The following is a 26,094-nucleotide window of genomic DNA, read 5'->3' on the forward strand; positions in this document are numbered from 1 at the left end:
AACTTATACTCCCCTAAGTCCATTTCTTCTCTTCTCTCCCCTCATTGTTTCTTCATTTTGGTCTTTCTTCAATCTTTGGTTGTAGGTCCACCTTCTCTGCCTTTGGCGATTCCATGAACCTTCAGACAGGTTCAAAGCACACTTATTTGTCTCTGGCATTCATGCATTTCATGTTGAGATTATCAGGCAAGCGCAATTTCTCAAAATTTCTTTGAATAGTTCCAAGAAGAATGAGCATAATGGACATGACATGAAATGTCGAAACAAGTGGGTTTTTTTTTTACATCTGTTCATTTGACATTCAATGACTTAAATGTGTCTGATAAATTCAGCAGGAAATGCTTGAATGCAGTACATATTGACTTGTTATGCTTTGAAACTTTCTAAAATGCCCTTTCCCTTTTACCTGTAAATCCCTTTTGCAGCAATATGTGTTGTTCATGGAGTAATGATGAGCTTGCCTGGAAATGAATCATGTTGATTTTTTTTATTTTGTGAAATGTATATGAAGCTTTGTGTACATTGATTTGAAATAAATTATATTTTTATATTACAATCCATTTTCCCCAAATTTTTCTACTTCAGACTTAGAGAGCATGTAATGTGTGTATTGTGAATGGGTAACAGAATTCTCATATACAACATAACCCCTTAAGCCCTCTGGACGACACGTTCCGATACAAAGCAACGAATCGCATTAAATTTGTAAGTTCCTAGAAGTACAATTGCTTTATTCATAAAACTATTTTGAACTTTAATTGTTAAGATTTAATAGATTAGAATGCTCACAAATTCTTTGAAAATTGTGTTGCAACGGATCATGTAGTATGCGCTAGTCTGCAGGCACAGACCTTGATTGGAACTTTGATCAACAAGTGTGCCTCCATGCGAAATCTAGCACATACAAAACTTGCTGTTGAGAGGGCCTTCAGTACACAAGGCATGAGTAGGCTGCACATTCAGACCCTTAACTTGAGTGAAGGGTTTGCACAGCAGACTAAGTGAGAGGGCCTTCAGTACACAAGGCATGAGTGGGCTGCACATTCAGACCCTTAACTCGAGTGAAGGGTTTGCACAGCAGACTAAGTGAGAGGGCCTTCAGTACACAAGGCATGAGTGGGCTGCACATTCAGACCCTTAACTCGAGTGAAGGGTTTGCACAGCAGACTAAGTGAGAGGGCCTTCAGTTCACAAGGCATGAGTGGGCTGCACATTCAGACCCTTAACTTGAGTGAAGGGTTTGCACAGCAGACTAGTATGCGCCGGGAACCACACTTTGACACGGCATCACTGCCATTGAAACCAAACACTTAAAGAACATCTCATCCAATCATGAAATAGCTGTTGCATTTATTCATTATTCTTGTATACAATAATATGAACTGACAATTAATGTCACTCTAAATCTAACGGTAGGCGTTGACCAATATCAGGCATCTTCACCCCCCCCCCCATCTGATTGAATACAAACAATATATGAACATCTTCCATGCGGAACAAAGATCACTGGTCACAAGCATGGGTCATGTTTCACAAAACTTGTCAATCATAATGGTATATGAATTGTAGTAAGCCACTGAAAGCCTTATTTTTGATCGACTGTGAGGGTTTTGAGAGAGGATATGTGACAAGTTATTATCTCTGGTATGAATACCGTAATTTGAGATGTCCATAAAACACAACTTCAAATCTTCAGCTGTTATAACTGGATGTAATGAGATTATATTTGTCCTTGTGCCATTTGGCGAGCGTTTAATGAAATACTTTGCAAGCGATTACTTCTTTTTACTGATATATTTTTGCTTTCAACAAATCAGATACTAGGATTTCAGTGGCTTGTAACAGTTTTCATTGAATCCATGCATATTCATTGAGATTAACCAGCATTATTCTAAGGTACCATAACATTTAAAAAACTTCTTTGTTAATGGATAATTGTAATAATATGTCTAATTTCAAAATCCAAATCCATTCAATGTAATATGTGAACCTCCTAGTGGATTACTTTTCTTTCGGAATTATGTACCTCATTATTTACTGCTGATGATTCTTCAAGATTTCTAACTATCCTGTTCATATTCTGCGAAAAATTTCTCACACAAATGTACAAAGCTCTTCATTTTGCTTGGTACTTGTTGGCACTAAAAGATATTTCAAATCAACAATGAAAGAACATGAATTTCTCATAAAATCGTTTGTTCTCTTTTGTTCATCACCTTCAAATTCATTTTCATTTGATATGTTTAGCAAATTCAACAAGAAATCATAATCAAAATGAATGAGAATATAAAGTCGGGTCAATGTGACAAATTGTTCCAAAATGAGTAAGAATGCACATTATCACAACAGTATGTGGTACATTTCATTAAAATACAATTGATGCAACGAGTTAGTAACTAATTTCAATCGTAGTTCTGTGAAATTGGACAAAAGTAGTACTGTCTTGCAGAGTAAAATACAATTTTTAAAAATCTCAGAACATTGAGACCAACTATTCTGCCTAGCATCAAGCACTTAGATATTTTGAATACAGGATTTCTTAATGAAAAATATGGCAGAAGTATATTTATTTCAAAAAGAGTACAATTAGTTCTCAATTCAAGGTAGTAAGCTGGACATTTTCTATTTCATTTTTTTGAATACTAAAAAACATGTATTAGAATTCTCGCATTAATGATTATACATATGTTCAGGTTTAAAAGAGAGATTGAAATAACCTTTATTGGTTGCATCATCAAGTTGAGTACATGGGACTACATTCATATTTTTTTCAATTTGTTCAATTAAATACTACTAGAGGTTTTTAGCTATCTTTACAAAGACTGGGCTTTCCAAGTATTGTATGAACCCTATATAAGTCCAGTAAAAATATGACATAACCCAAAACAAATTGCAACACAAACGACTTTTACAGTAACTTCAATAGATCAATGCTGAAAAAATAGTTTCTGTTGGAATTTGTTTTGGATTTAACCACCATTTTTCATATTTTGAATGGACTTATTGTTTGCTGGGATTTTTTGTTAGATGTACACTCATCATGACGACAAAATACTAGAACGAGGACATATCTTGACTGGGTACATGACAAGAGAAAAATCAATATAAAGAAATTTAAACTGCAGTTTGAAACTATATTTATATTTCTTAGTTATGATTAGTTTGTATATATCACATGTCAATGTCGGTAACATTCCATAAACAGTACAAGTATTTGGCAAAGTATAATCAATAGAATTACAAACTTTACTACTCATGTCACGGTGGGATTACAAAACTATGAGAAATTTCTATTTTCTATCTCCCTTTTTTTTACAAATATTATGTACAACCATAATTTAACATACAAAAACATGACACAAATTTGGCAAAATAAGTTTCTATGATCTAGCACGTACATAGCATTGTATTAGGTAGATAGTACTTGGAGTGACTGAAAAATCACGGTACTGTTCAACAGCATGCGCTTTTCCAAATGACCAAATACAAAAAAAAATATACAAAATATAGACATGTATTAAATAAACTGTACAAAAATAGCAAAAAAGAATAACTGCTTATTTTGGCAGGTTTGATGACTGTTTTGAGAGTGAGTGAAAACGAATATTGCAAACAAAAAATGCATAGCAATATGGAAGAATGGAGATACATGAGATCACATATTTCAAATCATCTATGTTATCATGAACAAGTTTTAACTTAGAATTATATTTCACAAGAAGAAAACCAAGTACCTTTTCTGTGAAACTGAGGTACTAAGATCTTGAATCTCAACATAAGTTCTCTTACAACAAATGAGATCATCTTCCATAAAATGTGTAAAAAATGGCTTCTACTTGGATCTAAACGGCCAGGATTTCAAAATATAACAGGACATAACCTGACAAATTACCTATTCAATTGGAAAACCCCTCTTTTCTTAATGAAATTTAAGTTCTTATCACCTCACTAAGTATTTGCTTTTGGAAGCCTGGATAATTTCTTTCTTCCCACTAAAAACGATATAGATCAAATCGGTGAAAACGATCCTAATATGCCGTTTATTGATGATAAGCAATCTAATTCTGATGTTCTTTCAATAAATACAAGTCAAAATTGGTGTTAAACCAAGAATATCTAAACCAAATTCAACTAGCTTTATGATCAAATAGATTATGCTTATGAGGTATGACATGGTAGTATTCTAATGGCAGGATTTCATGCACAAGAACCCGACACACCCCACTTAATTTCTTTCATTTAATACATGTGCATCTCCTGCCCTTTATGCAATTCACAGTTGGCAATTTGAAGATCAAAATATAAACAATGAATTAAAAGATTTGGTCCTTTTTGGCAAATACCTCCACATACACTGATAATACACAGCTATTATGACATGAGATGGATCGTTTGGTCATTTCCATTCAAGGAAAAGTTGAGGCTAAACTAAATTTCAAGTGTGCTTTCATTGTTCGTCTGTAATATACTGCAAGTAAAGGTGGATATTGAATGGCTATATCTCATTCCAAATTTACCCAAGTTTGGAACACATCCACCAATCACCAACATCCCAAACTTACGGTATAAATTAGAATTTACAAAAAATTCATTAAATATTTTGATATCATTTCATGGCTGAATTAAGAAATATGAATGAATACATAAATATGAAGTACCTTTATTTTCAAATTGATGTTGCCTCTAGTTTTAAAAAGGACTCCAAATTTTATAATCTACTTTGGTTGTAGGTTATTCTTTTCTAATTAGCAAGGTGTTCTACAACCAAGAGCATCAAGATATTTTCAAAGGAACATTCCAATTAGACAATGGCGATGTCAATGGCAATGATGATGATGATGAGGTTCATGATGATGATGTTGATGATGATGGTGATGACAATGATGGTGACGATGATGATGATAATGATGACAACGATGATGATTATTATGGCAATGGCGAGGATGATGATGACGACAAAGGGATTGACAATAACAAAAATGATGAAACAAAGCATTTGTATGGCAGAAATAGAAAAAAACATGGCATCAAACAAATGACAAACAATCCAAAAAGCATTAAGTCACAATGTCCTGTTGATTTCGCCCATGCTGCGTACTAAAATTACGTAGGTCTAGCAAGCACCAGTAAGACTGCATAAATATAAACTCCACAGTTCCTATTATTTATAAACTTTCAGGATTCACGTCAATGCTACTGAAGTCACTGTCAACACACTGCTGCTTCTCGAGCCGTCTCAACATGTGATACTACGTCAGCAAGCTACGACGCTATAACAATGATCCAACAATGGTCTAATCCAGTATTTATGGTCCTTCCAAGTTTCTCACGAGATAATACTTTGGCAATCACCTCCTCCTTACACGGGGTGGGTTTGTATTTACAAAATACAAGATAAATATACAATAACGCTTATACTCTTCTAGATTTTACAAGTCTTCGAGAAGTCAATGCTTTCGGAGTCATCGCTAACAGGTCGTATCGACAGAATGGACCTGAGCTCTTGTGCGCATGTGATGAGATCTCCGCGGTAATACTGTTTGAGGGGGAGGTTCGATCTTTGGCACTATTGATTGCGACAAGGGGTTGTCACAAGAGGGCGGGCTGCAATCCCGCTCTAGAAGCGCAGTTCTACAAGTGACACTGGGAAGTTCGGACGACCTGTCCACATGCAACATTCCCGGGGGAGGATCCACAATGTTTCTTTCCGGCGATGCCACCACGGGATCCGGTTCCACGTACTGGTATTCACTGTCCTCGTGCGGCGTCATGGTGCTGTACCCGTGGTCACTTTCACTCGGTGCTTGACCTTGTCGGCGCCAGATACGGATGCCATGGCGAATGCGCTGATGGTACGGGCTTGGGTGATGCAAGGCAGCCAGTATGATATTACCCTGGCCATCTGAAAATAGGGTAAAAATAATAATGATATCAATTGATTAGTTATGCATAATTTCTTCATGGCACTAACTCATTTCTGGAGAGATCTGAATGAAATTTTTAGAACAAGATGCTTAATAAATTTGTTAACAGCATTTCTTTAACGTTCCTATTATTAATACTTCTTCCTCTGATAAGTGCCTAGGTAGATTTCGATTTGGATGTCACACACAGAAATCAATTCATTCCATCTTAAAAAAAAAACCCAACATGGAAAATTGAGTTCCAATCAGGGATCCTCAAGGACTAATCCTCATAACCATCAATCAAATGAAACACTTCCCAATCCGTCTGGACAACCATTAAGATTATGAAACTCATGACACAAATATTTCTTATAATGCCAATAATCTTTGGTTTATCAAAAACAAAAACCAGAGGTACAATGTAGAATGGAATGGCAACTCACATGCTCCAGGGGGAGGCTGGTTATCGGGCGGATTGCTCCCTCCAGCTCCTGCATCCGGCTCCACCCCATCGGCTCCATCTCCATCCCCCTGCGTCATCCTGACGGAGGTATCGGATCCTTGCTGGGCCATCTCACGTCTCCTTCTCTCCTGATTGTGAACGTGATGACGGTAGATGTAGATGACAAGGGCCAAGGACAGGATGACAGCCAGGAGGGCTCCTGCGACGGGACCCACATGGGCATTGGCGTTGGTCTCGAAGGTGTAGGAACGACGTGCGACAACTGAATAGAGATCAGAATCAAAATCATAGTGGTGGTTAGAATTCCACAAGAATAATTTACAACATTCCGAACAAACAACCTAACACTTGCACATCTGGGCCCCGTCTTACAAAGAATCACGATTGATTCAATTAATCGTGACTCTATGGAAATCCATCAGTGTCATAATTTTTTCTAATGGAAATTTGCACAATGTCCTGTAATGTAAACAAAGAACACACAAAATTGTAAAGAAATCAATGAATTTATGGATATAAATTCATATCTAGATTTTTATTTTGAACAAACATGCATTTTATATGTTGACTTTGCTGGCTTTCCATAGTTGCGATTGATAAGATCAATTGCAACTCTTTGTAAGACAGGCCCCTGATCACCCAAGGGGGGAAGAAACACCTAACACTCCACCAAAACACACTCTAATTATGGTAATGTACACCAGAATGTCCTGAACTATGCATCTGCAATTCACCAGGGACCTCCAACATTCTTTCGAGGTCCTAAGCTTCGCCTCTTTTTCTTTGATATAAATTATGCTAATTGGTTAATGTTAAAAGGGGGGGGGGGGGTGTCGTCTTTCTTGAGTGGGCAACTATTTTACATAAGGCTGTGTGCCTTCTAGTTTTAGATCCATGGCTTTCCCAGCCTCCTTCTAAAAACTATATCTCTTCTCAAGCTTTATTTTAGATATCCGACTGAACACTGATATCAACAATTTAGAGAGATGTTATTTATTTGATAAAATACAATAACTGGAATGAACTTGCTTCTTTTCTATATTTGTTACGCCACCGTATTGTACTCCTAGACTAACACTTACCAATCTGATCACCATACGGTGTAGGAGCACCTAGCACCCCACCGAAGCACTCTCTTTGAGTAGCGCAGTATGGATCTTTGAGAAGTGAACTCCCATCTTGACCGTACTCGCACCATTCGCAATCTAACACTCCACGGCATGTCCTGTTAGTAATCAAAACAAACAAGATAATATAGACTTCATAAAGGAAACTTTGTTCCTATTAAAGACTGATAGTGTTAAGATCTGCCTTATTTTTTCTTCATTTTCTTTCTACCTGAACATAAAGTAGTGAAAATGTAATCTGCAAACTCAATATACTTCACAACACACAAATTTAGGCATACATGGAGCTTTGTGGCCCATTGGATTGGTCTTTTGACTTTGAAACACAGGGTTGTGGGTTCGAATCCCAGCCATGGCGCAATTTCCTTCAGCAAGAAATTTATCCAAATTGTGCTGCACTAGACCCAGGTGAGGTAAATTGGTACCTGGCAGGAATTTTATTCCTTGAAATGCCACCGCGCTGTAAAAGGATGCAGGGCTAAAGCCATGATAATATCCAATGAAGTGCATAGGGATGTTATTTGGCAGTGATATGCACTATGTAAGCACGTTGGTATTATCATTATTATATCAGTCTTCTCCTGAAGATGACAAGAACATACATGTTGAAACGTCAAGTCTGGGTGGTCCTTTTCAGGAGCAAATTTATGTCCACAAAAGAATACATAGTGTACCGTTTAGCTTCTCTACTGAATATTCATGTCTGTTTTAAACAACAAATTTCAAAAAAACAAAAATTAATGATCCTATTTGTAAACCGTGAACCGATTCATGCACAACTCTCCAAGGACAACTCCCCCTGGGGCAAGCAAACTTATCATTCAGGAAAGAATTCCTCCAGGATAGAGTTTGATGTCATAGTAGCTGTTCTCTCAAGACACCCCATACTCTGGGGAGAAATCCTGTCTTGGGGAATAGTCCTCAAGAGATCACAGGGCTTTCAAACGCCCAAAACCTGAGAATGACTTCAATTGACAGTCTTAGTTTTCATGGGATGCATTCATGATGAGAAAACCAACTTACCCTAAGGTAGTTCTCTGACCACACTGGAAGTCCAAGCACTGAGGAAGGTCTTTGGTCATGTCTTCATCTAGTTCTGGTAATCCTGAGTTCTCTTCCATTCCTGGACAACTTGGGTTACTGAAACACAAAGAATAAGAAATGAGGTATAACTGGATGGAAGATCAGTTTTTTAATGACCTTCCTGATTTTCACCCAACCTGTTAGAAACTAATCATAATTCATTTTCATTCAATCATTTTAGAAATACTAAACCCCTATTTTTTTCAAAAGCATGAAAAAGAGAGAAAAACAAGAAGATAAGTAAAGAGAAGGGGTTGAACTTCCTCGTTGAAAACACTGACTACCGGGCGTGAAGGGGAGTGTTATTTAACTCCATGTCTGTGATATCTATGCAGCTGCACCATATTAAAGTATAAGTTTATTTAGAATAAATCATTTATCACTAGTACCACCAAAGTGAAATGATGTAGCCCATCTTACCTATCATCTTCTTTGTTCAATATATCTCCAGTGCATGCATCCAGATCGAATGCACATTCACACGATCACTCTCATCATTATTAGTACTACCAAATTGAAAACATGTAGCCCATCTTACCTATCATCTTCTTTGTTCAGTATATCTCCAGTGCAAGCATCCAGGTCTAGCGCACAATCACACCATCCCTTATTCAATCACTCTTATCATTATTAATACTACCAAGGTGAAAGCATGTAGCCCATCTTACCTATCATCTTCTTTGTTCAGTATATCTCCAGTGCACGCATCCAGATCTAGTGCACATTCACACGGACATTCACATTCCTCTTGCTCCATTCGATGACAGTTTAGACAAAGCCTATCGGTCTGAAAGAAAAGTAAAAATATATCATACTATAAGCACACGCTAAGCAACATACCATTAACAGAGCAATGTCATTGTTATAATTTGAGCACAAAATATATATAGTTTTTAAAAGGAAATGGACAAAAAAATCACTGGTTGTTCACAATTATTATTTGCTCTCAATGTATTTTGTAAGAACCCATAAATACCTTCATGATAGCAAGGGAGTAAATACATGGGTTTAGCATTTCATGAAGAAATATGTCAGTGAAAAATCACTGACAAATCAAATAATAGTAAAACAATTCTATTTAATTTATCATTTATGAAATAACACAGAAGGCAATGTAATAGAATGAGCTCATCTCCCAATTCAGACCAAATGTTCCTTGAAAGTCCAACTACAGATTTTTAAATATAAAACGTCCACTGAAAAGAGTGCCATATACATACAGCTATTTTCATTACTATAACTACATCAAAATCACTTTAACTGAAAGATTGAATGATACATTGGATTTCAGGGACTAATTGACATCTAAAATATATTCTCACCATGCTACAAGGGCAGAATGCAGTCACAAAGTCACATGTCTCGTTGACCACGCCCACAAATGTGTTGCTGAAAGGTATAGGGGTCATCTTATACTGGATGCAATGCTCTGAGTGGAACTTATTGGCCACCACACCGTCCTGGTAGCTGGTGTTGAAGGAGTAGTAGCGCTGGACGGTGCGGTTGCCGAAGCGGTTGCAACGTAGCTTCTGGACAAAGTCGGTGTGGTAGAGGACATCGTTGGATATCAGGATCTCCTGTTTGGGCGAGGAAAAGAGAATAATAAATAATGATAATGGTATATTTACCCAGGGGAGCCATTTCAGTTCCATCGAGTGCAGCACCCTGTGGATGAACTCCTTGCTGAAAGAAACTATGCCATGGCTGGGATTTGAACCCAAAACCCTCCGTTTCAAAGTCCGGAGACTAATCCACTGGGCCACGACGCTCCACACATGAATTGCATGGTCAACAATAATTCTACTTCTTCACGTGGATTTCAAAGAAGGACATTAATGTTTTTGCTCCTTTTAACACATACAAGAAAATGAACATGTCCTTGTAGTGAATACCATAAATTCCAAGAAAAAGACACAAATAAATTATACTTCCATCTTTCATGCATTTGCTGCCTGAGAGGTATGGGATAGCCACACCAGGCGATTGTATATCAAATTATTAAAGCAGATACGAACGAATAGCACCATCTCGAGTCCTCAACTACTCATACCTGGCCAGTTTCCTGGAGTGACCCATAATGCTAGAATAGTCTAGTAATATAGACCCACTTGAATGGAAACATGCTAATTAACTACTCAATACATTTATACCGCAATAATTACATTTATATTACCAAGTAGCAAAACAATTACTTTTCCTTTCAGAACATTTTAGTTTCTCTATACAAATACAATTATAGGTCAATTAATTCTCTGTAGTAATAGTAGATATATGATTATGTATATTTTAAAACTATGTACATGTATTCATAACACACAGTCAATGAGAGACCACACCCAGTTCACTCCCCCTTTAAGATTGAGAAAATTATCAAGATCCAATATTACACTGCTGAGAATGGTGCATTATGGGCTACGAGCCTGGCCAGATTTGATTAATTGAGGACTTTGGTGATGCTATACAAGCCTCCTGGTTTGTATTTGCTTTAATCTTAAGTTTCCATCCAACCATTCCTACCTGATGTGTAATGTGTTGTTTCTCCATAGGCCCTCTTCCTAGAGGTTCAACAAAGTAAGGATGGGCAACTAGGTATCCCCTCTCATCCATCACAAAACATCTGACAATAAAACAAATAATGCATTAATTTTAATTCAGAGAACAGATTGAGATGCTTTGTTCATACGTTCAAGGTAGTTTGATTTCCAATTTAATCTGATATTAACATTTTTCTATGTAATATTTTCCCATATTTTTTCAAATAATCTTATGCAATCAAATCATATAAAAATGTCATTACATGAAATATCATACAGAGAAGGCATATTTGAAAATCAAATCGTAATATAGATGAAAATACCATGCTATGATATGTTTATGCACAAATATTGATTTGTAGTGTAAGTGTAGACTACACCCCTCCCCCCCCCCCCCGGCCCGCCACTCAATAATTAAAAAAAAATGAATAAATTAGAACACAAAATGAAATCAATTTAACAGAATTTACAAGATCTTTGTAATACTACTAAATTGAGAAAATAGTGCAAATAACTTATTTCTACAATTCAGGAGCCAGAGTACATGATAATTCATGGCAAATCATCTCATTTCGAAGAACAGAACACGAAAACCTTAGATTTGGACTACGTGAGATAAATAGGTCATCATTACTTAGTGGTTGCAATCATTACCTGATATGTTCCTCTTCACAAACGGGTAGTGTATCCAGTAGAAGCTGATAGAAATACGGCAAGGTGATATCTATACCCATGACGGCTACAACATGATCACTCTCAGTGTGGTATCCGCTGGACCTGAATGAAGAACAAACATACCCAGATCATGAGGAAACAGGTGTAAGACTATGCCTATCATTACGCAAAACAGGCCAAATGAAAGGCATTTCACGAATGGGTGGGAAATATGCTTGTTTGCATTTATCATGTTACATCATTTGTACAGAAGTAATATTCTTCGTAAATACTCTTTGCTATATATACCTCTGTGTAAATGGACCCAGTAAACAAGCTGTGCTTCACTGGGGTCTCAAACCTATCATTCTTAGTTATTTGTTATAGTGTCGTGACCATTATTGTGTCTGATATGAGAGTCAAAAAGGGCCTAAGCTTTTGATCCTAGCAGAATCTTCTTCGGAGGCAAAATTGTCATTTTGCCTCCAAAGAAGATTCTGCTAGGATCGAAAGCTTAGGCCCCTTTTGACTCTCTTATTTACTCCATTGGCTCTTTTTTTAGATAAGCAGTTTTCAGCAGCTTCTTTTTGCCATGTGTCTGATATGATTTGAATAAACCAAAATAAACTAATATCATCACAATAAAATAAGATTTTTTATGTATACATTCAGACTAAACTTTTGATATGCTCAAAAACATATGTCGACAAAATCCATACACCTGTATTCATAAATATTGTTATTAATATTCACAAATATGAGAGGTGTCTATCACTCGACAAGATTAATGGTAAAATAAAAAAAAATCATACTACTTGAGCCACAATACTGAAAATACTCCAGGGGCCTGTTGCATAAAAAAAAATTACCAGAGAAAACTCTGGTAAAAGCTGAAAACTAAGGTTAGTCTGATTTCTGCCTTCGACTTTAACACAGGGCAAACACTCAGGTAAAGACAACCAGAGTTTTCTCAGGTAAAAAGTTTTATGCAACGGGATACAGGTATGTCTTTATCTATGCCTGAAGTAGTAATTTGATCCAAAATGCAAAATATTAAGTCACCAATACGTTGTAATATTTCTCCACACACATGAGCATGTTGGTTATTACGACTTCTAACAACCAGACAAAACAAATTCTAAGTTATCACTGACCTCCCTTCAAAGATGACTCGACTGAGTGTGACGATGTAACCAGCGCCCCCATTGTCAAGGTATGGTGAGGATAGTGTGATTCGACCTGGGTTCTCAAGGGCTCTCTTATACCTAGTAAAATGAACAGGATTATAGCAGTTGAATATATTCTAATTCTTGTATTCCTGAATAAATACACTTCATTTTGAATATATGAGTCAATTGTTTGAAAGTCAATTACACAGCATTTCAAATCATGCTTCGATGAAACATCTCACAAGTACAAACCTGAATCTAGCATACAGACTTTAAAAATGATTTCAAAATATATACTTATCATTATACACGAGCATGGGTTGATTACAGCATGACACAATGGCCAGCTCTCAACACTTGAACAACAAAACATAAACACAAAAATTTCACCTAAAATAGTAATTTAAATAAAGATAAAATGATTGGAAACCTTGTAGAAAGACTAACTCACCAAGGTCTTCGAGCAGGGTCAAAGGTCTTAGGCATCAATGTACCAGGATATATCCAGACAGCACCACTAGTAGTAGCAACATACCTAGGCGTCAGTGAAAATATTTAAAGAGGAGATACTAAGATCAAGATATATTTAGAATCAAAAGCTTTGGGAACAACGTATCAGGATATATCGGCGCCCAATCAGTGTACATGTAGCTGTGCTAAAGCCAAGGTAATAGCATGCACCGCTTACTAAAACCGTATTAACAGCTGTATATACATGTATTATGCTTACAATTAATATTATTAACTAAGCATAACTGAATAATCCATAGTTATAATATCTTACATACACATGAAAAAGGATGAATTCTTAACAAGAACTCCTTGATTTGCCACATTATGAAGATATCAAGGAATTTTGTTGTTGTTGTGTGTTACTGGGGCTTGTTTTTAAGCTCACCAGCCAATTTGCTACATTGTATTTTAGTTTATATTACACCCTATGGCAATTTCAGGGTCATTTCTTTTTTATTTTTCCACGGCTCTTTGGGGCTTTTCAGGGGGTGAATTCACCCTGAGCCCCTTGTAATTTTTTCCCGGAACACATTTCAGTAGGATATATCGCTATCTTGAAGGGATCAAGAAAAACAGAAAGGGTGGGGGGAGCAGGATATATCCGTCAGATGTTATCATACCTTCTTATAATGTATTCATTGATGTCACTCTTAAGTATCTGTTTCAGCCAGGTCTTCTCTATGGCTCTGGTCGCTGCCACATCATTCTTTATTGTTGGCTGTAATAAGAAGATCACAAAAGAAACGTCAATGTTTTGTATGAACACACAGCAGCTACATGTATCATTTCAATACAGAATGATCCTCGTGTTCTAACATATTGTTGATTACATTTGTACTGATACAAATAATTTGTAACGTGATTTACCAACTCATGTCAGCTCGCGAAGCCTGGCGTATTATTGTTGATTCATTACCAGATGCATCTGATTTGTAATGTAGTGTAGTGTACTAACATATAGTATCCTAAAGAAGTGAGAACGCCCATCATAACTCATTAACCCTAAATCCTAAAATCAAAAATCATAAAATCCCTAAAATCCTACCGGGTAATACACTAGGGTACGTATTTTTCTCTCTTTTCCTGGTATTACCTTGAATCCCCCATTACAAGCAGGAATAGATTTGCAGTTCACTGTACCAGTGCAAGAATGCGCAATCACACCACACTTTAATTCGTTGTGTCAAAACAATTACATTATTAGCTCCAGGCATTCATACTTTGCTCAAGTGCATTTCCCAGCAATGCGATGTATGGCAATGTGGTGCATGGTGATTTTTCTTTGCAATGAAAATACAAAAACTTTTTTTGTTCCATCAACAATTCAATCATGATATGATTTATATATGTCAGGACTGAATGATTGTTTCATAAACAAAGAGTTAAATGCAGTAACTATAAGTGTCAGAAAGAGTTAGGAGGAAGTTCTCTTCATCTAACTTCCATTTTTAACTATCTAAATCTTCTCAGGGATAGAAAAATCTTGATGAGACAAAAGAATGGGGGAAAAAATCACAAGAAATGGATTATTCTTACCTTTAGACCAGGATTAGCGATGAGCCTAGTGTTATCACTGAGGTAGGCCACATAGGCCTGGACTACTAGCTTGGTTTCCTCTTGACTCAAGTGTTCATACGGAGAGGCAAAGCTGCCGGCTGATAGCAATAGACTTGTACCATCTAGAAAACAAGAATAAACAATAAGAGTTCATGGTGTTATCACTGAGGTAGGCCACATAGGCCTGGACTACTAGCTTGGTTTCCTCTTGACTCAAGTGTTCATACGGAGAGGCAAAGCTGCCGGCTGATAGCAACAGACTTGTACCATCTAGAAAACATGGACAGACAGATCATCAAATTCCTTGAATATCATTTGTAGAAGCGAAGACATCAAAATCAAGATAATACCCAATATAATGACACATTCATCCATCTCTAAGATTTCATTGGGTCGGATCTGGCCACAGAAGTACATGTTCAAGATAAAACAAATAATGTACAGCATACATTACCCAAGTCACCCTGTGTTCTTTTAATGTGCATTTATGTTTTAATTCAATTATGGTAGTTTCCTGATATTTCAACATTAACAAGCCATTCTTTGAAAATTACTCTGCAAATAACATTTCATAAAGGAACCTACTCTATATCATAAGAAACATACTACAGTAAGAAAGCTCTGGCCTCAATAAGGAGGAACATGCTGTATACACCGAGGCCTATACAAAAAAAAAATACAAAGAAATATGACTGGTAAGACTTACCCATAGTAGCAAGTTGCTTGAGATGCATACACATATTGGAAGAGGGCAGCAGATCTAAACGATGATACATCAGACTGTCTCCAGAGGGCACTGTTCCAAAATAATTAATGAAAAATATATTTACAATGCACCATATCATTGCAGAACAATATATACATGTAACAATGTTACCCACTTTATTAATGTTAGAAAAATAAGGAAGATCATTAGGAATGTGTGTATTAAAGTCATGTTCAATCGAGGCATTGTAAAACAGGAAACAAAGGATCAAACTATTTTGTGAGTATGGTTTGTATCCAGAGCGATTTCACTGCTAATTCTTTTTATCAACACTACTCTGCTTGATAACATTTACCTTGTCATTGCTTCTCAGTGGGAATTCTCTCCATGGTATTTGTTGATGTTAAAGGTAAATGCTAGTTTTGGTAACGATATCAAAATAAGTTCGTACAGAATCCAATGAAATGACCACTAAAGTGTCTGTTTGTATAAATAAAACGCATGTGCCAAAGGATTCTGGAAGAAATTGTGTAATTGCTGAGAAATCAGCAAATAAGCACGGGATTCGGGTAGGGCGTCGGGCGCGACGCCCTAAGCAATAATTATACATTGTCCCACGTGCGCTTATCTGTGTTGGGGATTTTCGGTGTGAACATTTTTCAGCGTAGATTTCAAGATTTCACAAAGTCCAGTTAATGTAACTGTACCAGATCTAGATCCTCGATGATATACTGGCAATTGAGCCTTGTTTTACAGACTTTCTCATGAAATCAGTGTTAACTGCAACTACTGGAATTTCTCTTTAATTGACATAATGTATTGTGGAAAAGGCGCTATTTAAATCCAATTATTATCAGAATAATTCATCAACCTGAAAAGGTCATCTACTCAATCACAATAATTTTCACGACATTGTAAAACAGTTCTCATCATTTACCAATAGAAACTAAATATACCATCTATCATCTGTATTGTCACTGTCACACCAACTTCTCATAACATTGATTACCCTATCATAGGAAATCATTCAAATAAAAAAAAAAAAAAAAAAACTATTTTGGATTTATTTCTTACCATTTGTATGCCTGAGGTTGAGTATATCTTTGTACTGTGATAAGATCACAGTACACACTGTAAATGGAGTTCCTTCAATCTGTACGGGGGAAAAAAACAATAAGAAATGATCAATTTGGATTTAAAACAGAGACTGATGTGTTTACAAAGAAGATAGGATTACTATAATACAAAATTTACTATGTTGTCATAGATGCAGTATGCATTACAGTGGAAATATACCTGAATATTTTGGTAATGAATGGATCAATGTATCTAAACAAAAACAACAAGTATTACTATTAACATAATTTTTCATATCATAATACAATAATACAAAAATCAGTAAGCATAATTATCTACTAGAAAAACAAGTGTTAGAACTCTTGATGGAATGCTCCCCAGGGAGTGGAGGAAGTGCATACATTACGTACAGGCATGCCCGGATCCTATGACCAGAGTCATGATAATTACAATTTAAAGCACTTAGAAACAGAATGTAATGAGCTGTATATGTATCTAGCTTAATTATTATTATTATTATTATAAACAAATAAAATTTACATTATATATTTTTACATATTCTTTGGAATAAGTCTATTAATTGCATATGAAAGACATGGGCTGCTATGAGAAACGTCAGTTGAAATAATCACAATTATATCACACTAAAAAAAAACCCATCCTCTTTTAACACTTCATCTATGATGCACTTACATGTTTCCAGGAGTACTTGGCTTGTGTTGTGCAGTTCTCTGAGATGGGAAGGACGGCACTTCCTGTTTCCTCCCTGTGAAAATAGAAAATATGAAGAAATTATATGGCAATGAAAAATGAAGTAATTGATGACATAAAGATGTAAATTATCACACACTTCCCATCTTATCTTTTACCGCTCTTAGCTGTTTCCCAATTCATGAATTATCATATTGTGTCTTGTATCAGAATGTTCGCAAATGTATTTTAATGTGATAAATAGAATTTTACAAAAATATACAAATAGTGAATAGGTATAAGTGTGATGGTGAAAGAAAGAGACAAGAAAAAGAAAACAAGCTAAGTAGGTGTTGTACAATATTCAACTATTTTCATCTACTCATAGAAAATATCACCACCATTATCATCATCAGTTGGTATAATCAACACCTCTCATCCTTATCTCAATAATGATGACATTTATGCTCATAATCATCCATTTTGTCATTCATACTGCACTGGTACATGAATGAATATAAAGTATATACATGTAACATGCAAGATTTTGGTAAATTTTCAATGTATAAATGACAATTAAGAGGAGCTTCTCACCTGAGCATGACTTCTTGGAGCTTGTCAAACCCAACGGACTGTTCAAAATGTTTGATGCTGGTAAAGATTGGTTGTTCCGTGACAAGAGAGGGCTTTGGTAGTGACGGATGCATGACGGCAAGACCTGCAAGAAAAAGGGAAACAAAGTGTTAACATTCTAAATTCCTGTATAAACATACAAATGCATGGCCATTTTACAGATATTATAATCAACATCTCGTGATATAAATTATGAAAAGCATATTTCTAAATTTGGCAAAATCACAAATATGTTTTTTTGAAAACTTGCTGACATAAAGGGCTAGTTTTCTCTCTCCCCCTCTAAAACCACAAGCCTTGTAATTTGCAACTTATGACATATATTCCACTTTGTTTTCTGGAAAATTTTGATCAGAAACAACTGAAAGGTGTTTTAGTGATCTTTACCATTATGGTCTATAAGGAATGCATGATTAATTCTTACCGTTATGTTCTACATAAGAGTGATTTGTATCATTTTGGTCTACAAAGGAATACATAAGAGCAATCCATGTCATTATAGTCTACAAAGGAATAAATGTGATTGATTGTCACCGATATGGTCCATGAGGATTGTATAAGATCCATTCTTACCATTATGGAATATAAGGAATGCATATGATCGAATCTTACCGTTACGGTCCATAAGGATTACATAGGATCGATTCTTACCATTATGGTCTATAAGGAATGCATATGATTGAATCTTACCGTTAAAGTCTATAAGGAATGCATATGATCGAATCTTACCATTATGGTCTATCAGGAAGGCATAAGAGCGATCTCCCTCTTCAAAGTATGTCACATCTTCTAGGACGTCTGCCATGTTGATATCCAGACCAACAATACCCAGTACCTGATCATTGGCATAACATGGTCTGGTCAGACTCATTATCAATCCTAAATGAAAACAGAAGAAAATATATCACAAATCTAAATGAGATTGAAATGTAATAGAGAAGAAAATAAGAAATCAGTATAAGCTAGGACAATGGAATGATATTCAAGGGATAAAATTGAGGGTTATAAGCTCTCAAAAAGAAATGCATTATCTAATTGATGAAGTTCATGTGGTACAATATATCACACAACCATGAACTATTTTTGCAAGCTGGAATGTAATAATAATAATAATTATACTTGCTTACATAGCGCTTAATACTTACTTTGTCAGAAGTCTCTAAGCGCTCTACAGTATGCAGCATAATTACCCTGGCTTTAGCAGTGCAGCTGTTACGCGCGCTGCGTTTCAAGGAGTAAATTCCTGCCAGGTACCCATTTACCTCACCTGGGTTGAGTGCAGCACATTGTGGATCAATTTCTTGCTGAAGGAAATTACGCCATGGTTGGGATTCGAACCCACGACCCTCTGTTTCAGAGTCTGGAGACTAATCCAATGGGCCACAACGCTCCACATGTAGTTGTTAAAGGTGATGAAAATAATGATTGAAGTCTTTTGAAGATGGCCTACATGTACATAAATTTCCTCAGCACCACCATGCCACTATTCAAAGATCTAACCTAAGCCTCTAAACTAGCCTAATTTTTTAGGGAAAAATCTTAATTTGACCCTTCTCACCTTAAAATTTCCCTATTCATCTTAATATTTTTACGATACACTCGTCTTGTAAATGATGAATCCTTGCATTTTTCACAAGATCATGATATTTATGAGTTAGATGTGTTGAGAGATGGCCTCACCTGTTCCTGTGGAATCCATATAAGGTAGAGAGAATGATACCGGCGCTTGAGAAGCTTCCTCAGGTAATACTGTATAGAATCTACCGACAGTAGACGCTAGGTGGCTCAGCTGGTTCAGGACCGTCATCATACCAATCTGAAATGTAAGAATCATTCAAATAAATGTTAGTACAAAAGTAGATCCAGACTGATCTTACAAACTATGATAGTTACACTCATCACAAGTCAAAGGCTTTATTTTGTGTACGATATAGGGTTAGAGTTGCAATATACATATGCTACGTTTAGGGTAGGGTACAGGCTTAGATCCAGGGTTGTTGATGTTGGTCATTTTATTAATGCGTGGAATTTAGAGCGGAGCAATTGTCGCTGAAACAAATGTCATAGAATCCCCTCAGTAAACCCAATGATTCCCTAGTTTGCTTACCTGAACAGGTGGGAGATCAGAGTCACTAGACACAGCTCTGTAGGTTCCGTTGTCTTGCTCAGCTAGGTCACGTAAGAAGGCTAGCTCTTCCAAACCAGTTCGACCCTCTGTGCAAGAAAGAAATTTGCATATCATTGTATTGTGCATTAACAGCTTTGTGAAAAACAAGCAAACTTCAAAAATGTTATTATTTTTATCAAATTATTAGAGAATTTTCAGTGTCGTATTGGATTGGTTTCCCTTTTTTATTCAAATCAAATTTTTGTTGGGGTTGACTTCTCCTTTCACAAGCACAGATGCAAAGATTATGATGTTTGTCAAAGTTTGATTAAAACCAGAAAAACTGGACTACACTGTATCTCATTTAGAACACAAAAGCATCACCAGTCATCCAGAAAATCATGCATAACATATAAATCGCTTTTATGAAACCACCCCTGGAATGATTCTTACCTTCTACCAAGGCATATGTCATGATGGCCACTCTGTTATTGAGTCTCCTGTTCTCTGAGATGGCGATATTAATGGCTGTTTTCACCTCCTCCTGATTGCTAGCATGGCCAGTACTAATGTACAGGATTACTGAGTCTATGATAAGAAAGGAAAGAGAGAAATAAGAAAATTCATCAATTATCAAGTAATAATAACAATAAAAAATAACTTTTTATTTACCCTAGGTAGCCATTTCAGTTAGGAATCTGCTCTACCTGTGGGCCTTGCATAACATATCATTATTACCTTTCTCCAATCTAAATGCTGAGCACCTATCAAGAAGGCAAAAGGTTCAATTTTCTGAAATCTTTGGTATATGGTTCGGCCGAGTATTGAACCCATGACCTCCTGTTCACGAGGCAGGCTCTCTACCACTGAGCCTACATGAACTGATTACGCTACTTGTATACCAGACACCTATTTTCTCCATTCTTACTTCACTTCATGAAATGCTCAAGCCATAATAAATTGAGAGCATTACAATTTTTTCATTTTAATTAGGAAACAGAAACAAATTATTTTCTGAAGGTCCCATGTAAAGGGGTTGGATGCAGATTCTTTTCGGAATAACACAGTATATATATATCACAGAAAATGTTATTAATCTCATTTCCTCAGGCAAAACCCTATCGCAAATACCCTTTATGTACAAAATTTATCACTAATTAATGACTTTTCCCACACGTATTAAAAAATTGAAGGGATATTTTGTTGATTTTGTTCAAAGCTGCAACCCTGAAATAAACATGGGTATAACGTGCAGACTTTACTCCAGACCCAGTTATTTAAAAAAATTTATGACTGGGGTGATTACATATCTGTAAAGCACTTTAGGTTTCATTGTACATGCACTCAACATTATATAAAACGGACTATTAATATATTATCATAATTACTATCATGTATCGTTCTTTCTTTTTTTTTTTTGGGGGGGGCAGGGGGAACCATGACCCCGTCCCCCCATCTATAACCAGTGACTGAGATTATGGGTTAACTAACCTGGTTTAGATTCATTGACCGGTACAGGAGATGTTGTTCTTTGTATCAGATCAAATGCTATCCTAAGAGCTGAGGTGTGATTGGAAGGACCTAAAGAGAGACAAAAAAAATAGAAAGACAAATCATAACTTAAATCACAACTTAATCATATTTTGCTTTTATTATCATATTGTGTTTTGTTTCTTTTACCAGTATTGTATGTTTTTATGATTTATGTCACATGATTTAGTGCCTTTGTTATTACCATGTGTGTATATTGTACCTTTTTGTATTTGTGTATGGACCCCTACGAAAAACAGCATTTGCTGATAGGGTGTTCCATCCCAGAAGTGGTAAATAAATAAATAAAATTGAAATAATACATTCGCATATGTATAAATCCAAAATGCTGAATAACTGGAGCAGAAACATTTATTTACTTCGATGATATAGATCTATGGTCTGTATTCTTAAGTTGGGTTTGAATTAAACTCTGGTCTAAAGTGGTGGTTTAACTATGGAAAGCCAATTGTGACATATAAATATCACATTAATTGGATGATTGGATTCTTAGAGCTCCACAAAAAATAATAACAATACGCCAAAAGATCACTATTTTCTTTCTACCATTTTTAATAACTTCAAGGATACATAAAAACAAAATGGGAAAGGCATCTATATTAAAAATGAGTTGCATTATTTAAAAGACAACCCTCATGATAGTTATGTTCCTCCCCCCTCCCGGTAACTCTAAGTGATTAGCTCACATGGTTCAGTAGATGGAGAAGGCCTCATGACATTGATTTCAAATGATGCGTCATACCAAAATCACCCACGAGTGAACATATCAAGGAGTTGAATATTTCAAAGGTTATATTATCATGTGAAAGAATCTAAATAAAACATACCTTCAACATTTCTAATGAATATTAAATCAAATATCAATTAAAAAGATAGAAAACTTACTCAAAATGAAATACTGATATGTACAGCCTTTGTGGGCATGTCATGGTCAGAGATTATAAGATGCTTGAGGGAATTACAGAATCTTTCAATTCAGGTAAGGCTTCTTTTAAAAGCTATGTTTAATACCCCTTTCATAAACCCAATTATGCGGCTAATAGCAGCATAATTTGGTCGTAAAATTGGAGGAGGACAAGAGTTATCCTCATTATTTTGATGCTGCTATTATCCGCATAATAGCAGCATCGGGACAAGATTTTGAGTTTATGAACGCATTTCCAAATAATGCGGATAATTGCCATGGTGCGGTCACAAGGTCACCCTTTTCCAACACAACAGCATCGGAGGAGGCGTGTCCAGTTGTCATGACGATTATCCGCCTTTTTCAGGACGGGCACTCGTAAAAATAATGCGGCTTATTTTCGGAGTTTGTGAACGCAATTTTTATTGAATTATCCGCATTACTCTTAGGCGGCTAATTGGAGGATAGGTTTATGAAAGGAGTATCAAATTCAGTTGAATACAAACAGCATGAGGCAAGCCCATAAGGCTATAAATTGATTTATTGAAGTTTGAGTTTAAACTTTAATCTTTTTAAATTGATGTATACTTTAGAAATCTTGGCCCATTTTTTATCAAATACTATACATGTACTGATTAATTCCTATATTAAACCAGGGAAGAGAGGGCTTGGGAGGAAATTGGGTTCGAAGCAGGGAACGAAAAAGGGTGGAGAGAGAGGATGAGAGGATAGACAAGCAAGGAGCAGGGCTATATGTACATTTTTAGAATGAGATGGGAAGATATTGGGAGAAACTAGTTGAATCTAAGTGATTCATAATCTTTTAATATTGCTTTGTTTGTTAGCATACTATGCAATATTCTACATACTTAAAGCAAATTAAAAACAAAATCACTGTATCTTCTACTGTTTCATATGCCTATATGGTTCGAGGAATATAATTCACTGGTTAGATCCAAATGAAGGGATCTTGCCATATTCTTGCGCTGTGCTCATTTTCGCGAAATGAAACAAATTCACTCTCAAAATAACCTCGAGTTGTATGTGAGTTCTGTATAAATAGAGGCTGAGAAACAAGGAGCCTGGCCAATTTAAGGAAATGACATGAGCCAAAAGGAAATGTTCAACATGCAGTTAAATAAAACATGGTCATGATGCAGACATTTTTTATTGAGGGTTGTCCAGAATAAATTGAGATGTTTTGATGCAAAAGGGTTTTTACTATTTCAGGGCCTCACAGGAAAACTGCCACCATTATTAAGATACAAATGTGTTATAAACTATTGCAATTGTTTTATTCATATGTAGAGAAAAGTTTGATAAAATGAGTTACTAAGAATATGCCAAAGAAATTTCCATATAAGATGAGAATCATTCATTTCCTTCCATTTGATATAGAAGAAGTCAAAAATTTAATTTTCAAAATGAAACACTCAGAAATTATACTCATGTAAAACACTTAGAGCAAGTTCATTTGCAAAAAAAAAAATCACAATTGATGAATAGATAATACCGATTATACAGATAATGCACAGAACTGTGTGCGTGAATGGAAATGCAGTACCCTACAAATCCCTAGCAAATAAGATAAAAAGTTTCAACATTTCAAAGGCGATTTGGAACACAATGTATCACCATTTCTGCAAACAAGAAAATAACAGAAGGCAAATATTTGCCATCATACAACGCAAGTGTATGTGAACATTACAAACAGTGTATTGAATAAAAAGACAGCATGAAAGAAAATGAGAAAATGATGTAGAAAGATGCAAAGATGACACCTACAAAATTTGGGAAAGAGAAATATATATTGATGGGGAATAACACCCCAAAAAGAGGAAGAAAAAGAGAGCATGAAAATATAAATATAATACAAAACAGTTATACAGCCACTTCGTTTTATACCTTTATCAATTCAACTAAATTCAAACATGCACATGACCATGTACAGTGGCAAGCAAAATTAGATACACTAATCTTCTACAGAAACTCAAAAAGACAAGGGTATGTTTAACAAAAGAGGGGCAAAATAAATGAAATAGGGCACACCAAATTTCGATATGAGTAAAAATCAATCAAGTTTATGAGCCAAATCCTCTCTTAGGGAAAACAGTCTAAGCCCCTCACCTTAGGAAAGAATATGAAAGTGGAAATGAAATACACAAGTCATACAGAAGTGTTGGTAGACTGGGGAAAAGCCAACGAAGCAAAGCATAAACCACTTACCATTTATAGCCTTGATGCCATTAATAAACTTGATCAGATGCTCTTTGACTTCCGCCGAGGCCGGAGCCAGTATGTCGTCATAGCAACTCCCCGGTTGGCTGATTGTAACTTCAGAGCCCATGCTCAGGACACCAACCTTTATGAGAGAAAGATGATATTATCAATACCGACAGCAAACATCTTCTTTAACCAACTTCATATCAGTTGGTCTTGTGTTCGAATCCCACCATGAACTAGTACCCTCTGGCAAGGCGTCAGTCCAAACTTTGCCACTCTCCACCCAGATGTTAAATGGATAACTTTATTTTTGGGGTGAATTTTGGTATATAAACTTGACGGGCAATATTTTTTTTTCATAATTTTTATTGCTCTTATATGATTTTATTTTATTAATTTGCAAGTATTTATCTATTTCGTGGATTTTTCTGTCCTCTGGAAACTACGTGTCAGTCTCCAGACTATTTTACCTTGTCTTTCATAAATAAACTGGAAATGAACTGACTTGGAGAAAAATTCTTACCTTATCTTTCCGTGAGAGTGCTCCAAGGGCAGTCTTGGCAGCTTTCTGTGCTATGTCAAGCGATACAGGACTGATAGATGAACCGTGATCTAAGATGATTACGACATTAATAGACTCTGGTCTAACAGTTGACGCATACAGGTTCCTGCAAGAAATGATAATTAAATAAATTATCAAATGAATCGAATACATCAAATTAAGAAGAAGTTTCAAAATAAATCACCTTCCCTCTTCAGTCTGTTTTTGCATTTACTGATTTCATTTTTAGTGTGTCTGTATTTATATTCTATTTTCTCGCACAATCCATGCAAAATGTCTTGCATTATGTAATTAAAAAAAAGGATTGACTAATAGTGCTCAGTGATGTGATTATTCTTTTTTAAAAGGATCATTTATTTATTTTCAATATAAATCATATCTGAAATAATGAAGTGAAAAAAATAGTAAGCAAATACTTATTTGCCGGAAATTGGTACATGTACGTACTTGAAAGTAAAATTTCTCTATTTCTTTGGATTTGCAGAAAGTAAATTTCTCCATTTCTTTGGATTTGCAAGCATTAATAGGAAAATACAATCAAAATGGTAATTTTCACGTGTTTTTACAAGTGTATTGAAAAAAGTAGTTGATCCTTTGAGCCATCTATCTAGGAGGGGGGATCCTTTACTCATGCA

At 35.8% G+C, this 26,094-nt stretch overlaps 1 protein-coding gene across 1 annotated transcript in view; it reads right to left on the minus strand.

Annotated features, from left to right (window-relative positions):
- Positions 1-1,325: 1,325 nt before the first annotated feature.
- LOC121424370 (VWFA and cache domain-containing protein 1-like) overlaps positions 1,326-26,094 on the minus strand; it is a 37,130-nt gene continuing 12,361 nt past the window's right edge. The window contains exons 5-28 of the mRNA XM_041620031.1: positions 25,421-25,565; positions 24,901-25,036; positions 21,711-21,800; positions 20,673-20,807; positions 20,220-20,326; positions 19,793-19,928; positions 18,842-18,991; positions 18,074-18,197; positions 17,483-17,555; positions 16,787-16,865; positions 15,713-15,802; positions 15,162-15,276; positions 14,986-15,013; positions 14,070-14,167; positions 13,388-13,471; positions 12,922-13,032; positions 11,768-11,890; positions 11,097-11,196; positions 9,902-10,156; positions 9,248-9,366; positions 8,520-8,636; positions 7,452-7,594; positions 6,350-6,631; positions 1,326-5,902 (exon numbers count right to left, since the gene is read on the minus strand). Of these exons, the coding sequence (XP_041475965.1) occupies positions 5,469-5,902; positions 6,350-6,631; positions 7,452-7,594; positions 8,520-8,636; positions 9,248-9,366; positions 9,902-10,156; positions 11,097-11,196; positions 11,768-11,890; positions 12,922-13,032; positions 13,388-13,471; positions 14,070-14,167; positions 14,986-15,013; positions 15,162-15,276; positions 15,713-15,802; positions 16,787-16,865; positions 17,483-17,555; positions 18,074-18,197; positions 18,842-18,991; positions 19,793-19,928; positions 20,220-20,326; positions 20,673-20,807; positions 21,711-21,800; positions 24,901-25,036; positions 25,421-25,565 (3,274 nt within the window). The 3' untranslated portion in view covers positions 1,326-5,468. The remainder of the gene's footprint in view (positions 5,903-6,349; positions 6,632-7,451; positions 7,595-8,519; positions 8,637-9,247; positions 9,367-9,901; positions 10,157-11,096; positions 11,197-11,767; positions 11,891-12,921; positions 13,033-13,387; positions 13,472-14,069; positions 14,168-14,985; positions 15,014-15,161; positions 15,277-15,712; positions 15,803-16,786; positions 16,866-17,482; positions 17,556-18,073; positions 18,198-18,841; positions 18,992-19,792; positions 19,929-20,219; positions 20,327-20,672; positions 20,808-21,710; positions 21,801-24,900; positions 25,037-25,420; positions 25,566-26,094) is intronic.

This window comes from Lytechinus variegatus, chromosome 11 (genome assembly GCF_018143015.1).
Source record: "Lytechinus variegatus isolate NC3 chromosome 11, Lvar_3.0, whole genome shotgun sequence".
Classification (NCBI taxonomy): Eukaryota; Metazoa; Echinodermata; class Echinoidea; order Temnopleuroida; family Toxopneustidae; genus Lytechinus; species Lytechinus variegatus.